We start from the raw sequence: 10,267 nt of genomic DNA on the forward strand, positions 1-10,267 counted from the left end.
ATGATGCTGAGCCACCTGGTCTAGACCATGCTTTGCCAAGAAAGGTTGCATCAATGGTCCTTGAAGTCCTTCCAGCCCATTATTCTCTGACCCTATGATGCACTTCTGCTAACAAGCCCTTTCTTTCTCCTTGGTTTCTTTTCTGGTGTGATTTTAGGAGCATTTCTGGAGCTTGGACAAGACAGAAAACAAAATTCCACCCCAGCTTATCTTCCAGATCTGGGACAATGACAAGTTCTCTTTCGATGACTATTTGGGTAAGTCAGGAGAGCTTTTTGGCTCCCCTCCTGCTGATGGAGGCTGGAAGGAAAGTATCTTTCAGGACGTGGAGAACATGTGACAGGACCAGCTGAAGCCCCTGAAAAGGATTCAGTGTCAGTGAGAGTTCAGGACTGATGCTCAGTGGCAGGTTTCCAGTCTCAGCTGGCAGCAGCCTGCTCCTGGGCTGACATCATGTTGAGGTCATTGTCAAATCCAACAGGCCACCACCTTCCTGGAAGGCCTCAATTCTCCATGACTCAGCTGAGCCTGTGCTGAAATGTCCTCATCAGGGTTTACCCTGTATTTGAGCTGAGAGCAGCAGGCAGGACCTGACTTGCCTTACCTGGGATGTTTAGACATGACCCCAGCTCGGTCCAGCACTTGCCTTTTTCAGTGCTGGCCTCATTAAACATCCTCAGAGATGGAGGTTCAGGCCAAGACAAAAAAGGCCAAACCCAGCTAGGAAGGACAGCAGAGCCAGGCAGCTGCTGTGCAGGAGCTGGAGGCTCCAGCATTGGGGTTTTTTTTGCTTGGATCTTACTCTACTTTCCTTTTTGCCACTAAAAAAAATGTAAAGCATCAAAAGCTTCACTAAGGATGTGATCAAGATACTTTGAAACCCTGTCTTTGATTCATTACATGGGCTGAGTGCCAAAAGAACCTCTCCAAGGTGTGTTTTCCAGCCCTGGCTCTGCACATCAGGAGCTCTTGCCTGCCAACATTATTATTTTATCATTTTGCTATTTGTTTTTGCAAAGCCCAACAGATAAAAAGTGGCCCTTGGCTTTTGGCAAATGCTTCTCATCAATGGTCCTCAAAAGGGTTTCACAGCAAATCTGATTTGGGCTGTTACTGTCACTGATTGCAAGAACTTGTGGCACAGAACTGCTACAAATACAGACACAGTATTGAAAGTGAGTTGTCCACTGCAGCCTCAAAAGCTTCTGTCCCTCAGCTGAGCCACAGGAGCAGCCTCTGGGTATGTCCTTGCCTGTTCCCAACCATAAGGTAAATCAGTGTAGCAATGTACATTAAATACAGGCAGTTTCAACAAACACTTGGAGAACTGGGCTCAGGTTTCCTAGAGAAATGTACCTAAACCAACCTATCTGGAGGTCTGGAAGCCTCCTGCTCAAAGCTCCCATACTGACTGGGCTGTGGGGGTGCCCAGTTGGAGTCTCACCTAAACTCTTAGTCCTTAATAAAAACCTCAGCCTGCCTGGCTGACATCAGTGAAAATCATCCAACATTAGAGCTGAGTGAAGTTAATATCTTGAAGGTCTTCCTTGAAGATGTGGTGCTGAGGGACATGGTTTAATGGTGGCCTTGGCAGTGCTGGGTTAATGGTTGGACTGAAAGATCTTCAAAGTATTTTCCAACCAAATGATTCTATGGTTCTCAGCACAATGGTGATGCCAAGTGCTCCCTTGCCAGGCAGAGCTGCTGGCTTAACCTGGCACCACGCTTGGAAAATAGGGCTACACTTGACCTTGCTCCCTCCCTTTCTGTGTGGGTGTCTGTCCCAGCTCCCTCAGGTCAGGAAGGTGCCACAGTGACTATTTCTCCAGGGAAAGAATCCACTTTAAAGGACCTGTTACACCAAGATGTCTTTCCAATGAGGTTCCTCCTTGCAGGCTCCATCCAGATGGATCTCAACAGGATGCCCAAGCCTGCCAAGACTGCTGAGAAGTGCTCCTTAGAGCTGCTGGATGAGAACTTGTCTTCCAGTCGCTTCGTGTCACTCTTTGAGCAGAAGACTGTCAAGGGCTGGTGGCCCTGTGTTGCTGAGCACAACCAGGAGAAGATCCTGGCGGTAAGGTGGCCTCTTCACACCTTCTCTGGACTCAGAGCACTGGGGAAGGATGTGGCTGGTCCAAGCACACATGGGATAGTGTGGTCAGGGCAAGACACACAGCCTTGGGCTGCAGGTTGTACAGACTAGCCCAGCTTCTGTCAGAGAGGTGTTTTCCAGGACTTGCCCAGCACCATCCAAATTCCTTGGAAGAATTTCCGTGGTCTGTGGGATTTTTGCTGTGGTTCTTGGGACCTGCCCCCTGACCTGACTCTGTCACATCTGTTCTTAATGATCCTGCGTGGTGCCAAGTACCAGGGCCAGGCTCCAGCTCTCAGACAGATCTATTCCAGTGTGTCTGGGTTCCTGTTGGGGTCTTTGGGAGCTTTTCAGGACAGGTGAGGGGGTCCAGGCAGTGACCTGAGTCATGCAACAAAATCCCCCTGAGTTGGTTCCCTAAACATGGGTGTCAGTGACCTTTGAGATGTTCTGGAATACCTGTGGAGAAAGTTGTAGTGGGCACGTGTGAGATCTGCATGAAATCTGTTGGGTTGTGCTCAAGATGCTTTTGCTTTCCCCAGTCAGTGTTTTGCATCGTACATTCAGTTCTCACCTCTCCTTTTTGGTTTGTTTTGTTTCCTTCACCCAAAGAGAAGTTGGAAACTGGCCCAGGCTGCCCAGGGAGGTGGTTGAATCCACCACCCCTGGGGGTGTTTAAAAGACCTAGAAATGTGGTGCTGAGGGACGTGGCTTAAGCACTGGACTTGGTAGAACTGGGTGCAAGGTTGGTAGAGTTGTGTTATGGTTGGACTCGAGGATCTTAAAGGTCTTTTCCAACCAGAACAATCCTGTGATTGAGTCTGTGGTAAGTGAGTGTTGGTTTAACCCACACAGGGCAAATTGGAGATGACTTTGGAAATCGTGGCTGAACAAGAGCACGAGGAGCGCCCGGCGGGCGTGGGGCGGGATGAGCCCAACATGAACCCCAGGCTGGAGGACCCCAAGTAAGAGCATCCTGAGTGGAAAAATAACCACTGGGGCACAGAGTTCTCGAGGAGGAATTTGAGAAGCTGGGTTTCTGAGCTGCTGGTGCTCAGCCTGTAGGAGCTGTGACAGTCCAGGGTGGCTGGGAGGTTGGTCTGGACCACCAAGGAGGTCGCTTTGACGTGGCCCACCCAGAGGGATGTTTGCAGGTTGGGCAACCACTTTGTAGCAGCAGGATGTGCTCGTGGGGTTGGGAACCCAAGAGGGTGAAAGTCCTGTGAGACTCAGCAGTGACCTGACCTTTGTTTGGCTCCAGGCGCCCAGAGACCTCCTTCCTGTGGTTCACCTCCCCCTACAAGACCCTGAAGTACATCCTGTGGCGGCGGTACAAGTGGGTGCTCATCCTGGCCATCCTGCTCTTCATCCTGCTGCTCTTCCTGGGAATCTTCATCTATGCCTTCCCGGTAGGATGGGTGCAGGAGGGGACAGGGTGGGCTGACCAAGGTCTCAGGTGTTCCCCCAGGGCTCCATGGTTGACCAAGCTCTGTGGTGACAGACCTGGTCTCAGTGCCTGTGGCTACAAAGAGCCATGTTGGTCCCTGAGGAACAACCTGGTGTGTCATGATGGGTCAAAAAGAGAGCCTGTGTTTCTGGTATCTGCTGCAGACTCACTGCAAGGTGCATGAAGAGGAGTGTGTCCAGCAGATTGAGGGAGGGTCTCCTCCCCCTCTACTCGGTCCTGGTGAGACCTCACTTGGGGTGTTGTGTCCAGTTCTGGGCTCCCCAGTTCCAGAGGGACAGGGATCTACTGGAGAGAGTCCAAGGGAGGCTACAGGGATGATGAAGGGACTGGAACATCTGTCTGATGAGGAAAGGCTGAGAGACCTGGTGCTGTTTAGTCTGGAGAGGAGACCGAGGGGGGATCTAATGAATGTGTGTAAATACATGAGGGCAGCAAGAAGGCAGGACAAGCTCTTGTCAATTGTGCCCTGTGTCAGGACCAGGGGTAATGAACTCAAACTTGAGCCCAGTATGTTCCACCTCAACATGAGGAAGAACTTCTCTACTGTGAGGGTGACAGAGCCCTGGGACAGGCTGCCCAGAGAGGCTGTGGAGTCTCCTTCTCTGGAGACTTTCAAGACCTGCCTGGATGCCTTTCTGAGTGACCTGCCCTAGTTTTTTGTGTTTTTTTGGTCCTGCTCTGGCAGGGGGGTTGGACTCAGTGATCTTCAGAGGTCCCTTCCAACCCCTCATGTTCTGTGATTCTGTGCTCACCTCTTTGCACCCGTGTTTTAATTTGTGCCTAATGATACTGAGGTTAATTGGTTGTTTTCAGAGATGTTGGGGATGTCTCAGGGCTGGTGGGAAAATCCCCACCACATGCAGCCTAATTAGCCATGCAGCCTAATTAGCAAGGCAGCTGTTTTAGGGGGCTGATCAGTGACAAACCCCACGTTGGTCTATAATGGTTTAAAGCTGCAGAGGAGTCTGGAGCCATTTGGGCAGCCCCACCTCTGGTTACCCAGGCGTGGAGCACATTCTACCAAGGTGAGGTCTGCAGGGAGGGGGAGGGTTTTCACCTCATTATTCAGGAGAGTGGCTTTTCCTTGTCGTGCTGGCAAAACAAAATAAGTAAATAATGGAGCCTTGGCCTTCCAGTTTGGCTTGGGATGGGGTTTTGTATCCTCCTCTGTTTCTACAGAGCTGGAATAATTCCCACTGGCTCTCGGATGCCATTTCCCCTCCTCCCAGACTGATAAGAAAAATGACCCACCTCTCTTTTTCCAGCACTTAACAAATTCTGCTTCTTGTATATGATTGATTATTTCTTTTTTAAACCTTTTTGGTGTTTTGTTTTGGGGTTTTTTTCGAGGCAGAGAAGGCATGGGGGTGATTTATCACTTCAGGTGGGGGAAGGTGGCTGCCTTTTGCAGGTGGCTTCGTGTGCCCACGACACGCAGCCGAAAAGCAGGGTGTGGAATTTCTCCTGGCCCTCATCATCACTTTCAGATGAGGTCGTGCATGCTCAGCTGTTCCTGTCGAGGAGGGAAAAAACAGAGAATGGGATTAGATCATGGCTCTCCCCATCTCTCTGTCCTCACATCCACGGGAAGGGCTGGGATACTTCTCCTGCTGGAGAAACAATTCCGGAGGTGAGGAAAGAATGGAGCCAGTGCTCAGAGCCATTCCTGGAGACCCCCCTTTGTGTCAAGTAGCAGAAAGCAAGACTTTTCAACCAAGAAGAGCCCAGTGTTTCCCTGAAGATGCAAGTGGCTTTGCATTCATTCCAGTGGGATTGTAGAAAAACAACACTGAGAAGAGAACAAATTCATAAACTGTAAATATTGATTTCCACTCATGATTAGTTGGGATGTTTCCCTGTTTCCTAGCTCGGTGGTGTTGTATTTCATTTCATCTTGGTGGGGGGAATTTTTAGTCTTATTTTGAAAAAGTGAGGCCATGTTTCATGGAATTTTTTCTGGTTCTATATGCTTGGCCAGCTCCCCCAAGATTTTTGAGGTCACTGGGGCTGCATCTCCCAGAGATTTAGTTCCTTTCCCGTTTCATCCAGCACTGGCTCTGGCAATGAGGCTGGTGATGGTTTGCCCTGAAGGATGTCCCTGCACCCTGCCCTTTGGCAGTGCTTCCCATTTCATCCTGGATTAAATCCATGGCAAAACAACCCCTCCACACTTCTGGTCACCTTTGGGTGCCAGGAGCACCATCAGGTCCTGTTTAAAATAAGGGCCTTGCTGCCTTTTGTGCTGCACACAGAACCTTCCCCCTGCACGTGCCTTCCTGAGGTCCCACCATGCAGGCAGAGGATTTTTGGGTGTGTCTTGTCCCCCTCACCCTGGGCAAAGGGGTGGCTTGTGGGGGGTGGGAGAGAAATCTTGAGGAAATCCCATTAGGGTGTGTGGACCATCAGTCTGAGCAGGCAGAGGGTGAGGAACAGGGATGCTAAAGGGGATATGCAGAGGTGACATCACTATTTTCCTGCTTCTGATGCCCTTTGTTTTTGCTGTGGCCTGGCATGAAGAGCTCATCCACAGCTTCCTGCTCATTGGGACCTCCAGGGTCCTTCCCATTGCTGCTTTTAAGCAGCTGGTCCTTGGCTCAGCAGGAGCCTTGGGATCTGCCTGCAGCCTGAATGTCCCTGCTTGCAGGTGAGGAATCTTACCTGAGGTTGAACCCAAGGCATTTCCATTTGCTCTTGGTATTAAAAATGGGATTTTTTAAAAAAAATGTGTTCCTATTGCCCATCTGGTGCTGAGAGCTTCAACCACAGCCCCAGCTTTGTGATCAGAGTAGCTGGGAGAGTAGGAGCAAACATCTAATTTGAAAGCTGTGTGCACCCACCCGGAGTGGGAAAGGGCTTCTGCTGGTTCCCAACCAGTGGGATGGGCTTTTCAGTCAAAAGGGAGAAGCTGATGTCTTGGTCTTCTGCAGAATATCCATCAGGAGATGCTTGACATCCCAGGGAAGTGTTTTCCCCATTGAAGTGAGAAGGAAAACAGTCTGCAAAATATTGATGCCCTTAGAGCTGCTCTAGGGGATCAGAAGGCTGTGAAGATGTGATGCCTTTGTGCTCCCCCCATCCTCAGGACACAGAGTATGTGTGATGCATCATGGACTGGAATATAGGTCTTCCATTCCTCCTCTCAGGTCCTCTCCTATGGGGACAGGCTGGGAGAGTTGGGGTGTTCAGCCTGGAGAAGAGAAGGCTCCAGGGAGACCTTAGAGCAGCTTCCAGGGCCTGAAGGGGCTCCAGGAAAGCTGGGGAGGGGCTTGGGACAAGGGCAGGGAGGGATGGGATGAGGGGGAAGGGTTTCCAGCTGGCAGAGGGAAGATTTAGGTGAGATATGAGGAATAAATTCTTTACTGGGAGGGTGGTGAGAGCCTGGCCCAGGTTGCCCAGGGAAGCTGTGGCTGCCCCATCCCTGGCAGTGTTGAAGGGCAGGTTGGATGGGGCTTGGAGCAGCCTGGGCTGCTGGGAGGTGTCCCTGCCCATGCAGGGGGTTGGGACTAGGTAACTAGGTCCCTTCCAACCCAAATCATTCTGGGCTTCTGTGTTTCAAAGTCTCCTTCCTTTGTGCAACCAGGACCTGTGGGGAGCTGGGAGCACTGCAGGAGAGAGAATTTAGGCACGAGTCCATAATAAATCAATCATCATTAGTGCATCTGTTTACAGAACAACTCATTTCAGTGGGGGAGAGGTCGTTTCCAACTGAAAAGCCTTTTGGTTTTGGTTAGAAAAGTGCATGGTATTGCAAATTTCCATTTTAAAAGTTGTCTAGTTTACAAAAATGGGAAAATATGTTGAAAATCTGATATTCTGAGGTTCTCATTTTTTAATTTCTTTTTTTTTGAAATGGGCTCTTCCACCCAGTCTTAGTGTCAGATTACTCACTGGTTTGGTGTAACTTTCTTCTCAGAGTGGTTGTCGTTATGGTCTGTCCAAGCTAGGACTCTGGGAGCAGCATTCCCTGTATATTTCCTATATGATTTCCTCAGAAGGTCCTTAGATTGAACTTGACATCAGAAGACTCCTTAAACAACAGCTGAAAGCATAATGAGATCCAGTAGCTGGATGCTGAAGCTAGAGGAACTATTCCAGTGGAAATAAGATGCTAATTTTTGAGGCAAAGGGAGTAATTAAGCAGTGGAAGCCTCTGCCAGAGGTTGTGGTGGATTCACTGTGGCTTGAGGCATTCACATGTCAAGATTGAATGTCCTAGACTCCTAGAATCCCAGACTGGTTTGGGTTGGAAGGGACCTTAAAGATCATCCAGTCCCAACCCCCCTGCATGGGCAGGGACACCTCCCAGCAGCCCAGGCTGCTCCAAGCCCCATCCAACCTGCCCTTCAACACTGCCAGGGATGGGGCAGCCACAGCTTCCCTGGGCAACCTGGGCCAGGCTCTCCCCACCCTCACAGCTCAGAATTTCTCCCTCCCATCCCATCTCCAGCTCCCTCTGCCAGCTGGAAACCCTTCCCGCTGCTCCCATCCCTCCCTGCCCTTGTCCAAAGGCCCCTACAAGAAGTCTTTCTACAAGATAAGCTCTGGCTCCCCCCATGCTCCTGCCCAGCAGTGCTCATTTATGGCACAGTGCAGGGATTTTTTGGAAAGGCCCAGTGATTTTGATGGACTTTTGTCTGACGTTGCCACAGCTGAGGAAATCTGTCCCTTCTGCTGGGGGAACGGCCACGTGGAAGACTTGGGCTTGACACAGAGTCAGAAGAAAAGGCTGTAAAACTCCAGCCTGGTCTTCTGCATCTGTACCATGCAGGGAATTCTGCAGGGAATTATTTCCCCAAAGCAGTGATTACTGTGAAGGTTTTAGTGGCCACCACCAGAGAAAAATGTGATGCTGCTTCCAGCTGGAGTCAGCTCCGCTCTGCGGCACCAGGAAAATGTTTACTACCTTTTAGAGCTCTGTTTGTGTTCTGCAAGCCCTTCCTTGCTTCCACTGCCATTAATTCTAATTACAGCTCTTTTTCTGTGCTGATGGATAATCCTGCTTGGCTTTCAACACTTGGTTACTGCAAGTTCAGCTCTGGGCAGAAAACTCGCGACTCTCCCGAAGGCGCCTGGTCCAGCCATCAGGAGTAGGGGGGTTTGGGAGGACAGGCTCTGAAAGGCAAATGGATGGATAATTAATGAGAAGGTTATATGTCACTGGAGGCTTTTCTAATGACTTCTGGGGAGCTGCCCTCACGTGGCTTGCTTGATTTATGGCATTATTAGAAATGCTGTGTTGGCAAACTGCCTCCTCGCTTGCTGCACGTTGCCGTTTAGCAGGATGCCTTGGGTCAGGCTTTGGTTTGGTTGGGATTTTTCTTTCTTCCCCCCCCCTTTCCTCCCAAGGTCTTGCTGGTAACTTGCAATGTGCTTTCTTTCCAAAGCTGTTGCTTTTGTGCTTTTTGTTGGTTGGTTTTGTTGTTTCAAATGACAGAGTGATAGAACATCCTGTACCAATTAAACCCAATGTGCTTGGGAGGGACTCCCAGACAGGCTTGGATGTGGTCAGAGCTGCTTTAAACACAGCTCATTCCAAACTACCTAAGCATGAATCTTCGTCTGTGTTTTCCTTGTGGTCTTGATAAGCAGCATTTCTGCAGCTTATTCTTTTTCACATGCTGTCTTCTTCTCTCAAGGAAGGAGCTGCAGCTCTAATAGGCTAAAATATTGTGACCCCTCGTTTTCCATGGCAGCCCCAGACTTCAACTGTGCAATAAGAGGGACAGCAGAGATGCCAGGGAACAGGCACAGGAAGGGCTTTGCTCTGAGGAACAACTGCTGACACAGAAGCAGAAGGGTGAAGCTTTAAGGGATGCAGACAAGGCAGAGAAAAGAAAATAAAACAACAAAGCAGCAGTAGGTTTGCCTTCCGTGCTTGCCTTTGGCAGGCTCTTTGGAGATGGGCCATGGACCTGCAGGCTGGGTTTGGACTAAGAAAATAAATCAGGATGGGGCAGGGCTGAAGAAACATCCCCTTGCTGCTCAGGCTGCCTGATTGCTGGCATGAGCCTGGGCTTTGGCCCATGGAAAGCAGCACACTCCAGAATCGTGGCAGAGCTCGGTGGATGCTCAGGGATCAGGGCCCATTTAAGGGTCCAACCCACTAGGCAGAGAGAATGAGCTCATCAGTCTAGGGGGGACTGTGAGGAGAAGGAGTCAGAAGGATGGGAGGACAGGCTTGGGAGGTGAATACAGCCTGTGGGTTTGTGGGGAACAGCACAGAGGAGAGCCAAGGGAAGGGGCACTGGGTTCCAGAGGAGAGGGGGAGGCTGGAGCAACTCAGCAAGGAACTGGACATGTCTCCTTAGCTGCAAGAAAGGCACGTGGGCACTGGGGTCAAGGTCCTTTCCAACCAGGATGATTCTGTGATTCTGTGCTGGGGAGGTGCCAAAATTCTTACAAAGATATGAAGAGGGGGAAATTTATCTTAAAAAACTGGTGGAAGGAGGAATTGAATCCAGGAGTGAGTCCTTAGGCTTGGTGCCTAGTGCCTGGGGCCAGGAGCCTCCATTGGAAGAAGACAAGACCTGTTGTCTGGTGGATATGTGGCTTTTTTGTCATCCTCACTAGTGGGGAAAACCCTTTTCCCTTGATTGTCTCCTCAGGCTGAAGCTGGAGCTCCACTCTGACAGCTGCCCTGAGTGCAGCCCCAGCTGCAGTTCTGTGCCATGCCCCCAAAATGCTGTTACAAACACTTGCTGCCCTGC

General features: G+C 50.3%; 1 protein-coding gene across 1 annotated transcript in view; it reads left to right on the plus strand.

The window, feature by feature from the left end:
- Positions 1–10,267, plus strand: part of DYSF (dysferlin) — a 109,488-nt gene that overhangs the window by 99,141 nt on the left and 80 nt on the right. The window contains 4 exon segments of the mRNA XM_009999467.1: positions 158–257; positions 1,896–2,074; positions 2,948–3,057; positions 3,354–3,501. Of these exon segments, the coding sequence (XP_009997769.1) occupies positions 158–257; positions 1,896–2,074; positions 2,948–3,057; positions 3,354–3,501 (537 nt within the window).

The sequence above is a fragment of the Chaetura pelagica genome, unplaced genomic scaffold (assembly GCF_000747805.2).
Source record: "Chaetura pelagica isolate M959 unplaced genomic scaffold, ChaPel_1.0 scaffold305, whole genome shotgun sequence".
Classification (NCBI taxonomy): Eukaryota; Metazoa; Chordata; class Aves; order Apodiformes; family Apodidae; genus Chaetura; species Chaetura pelagica.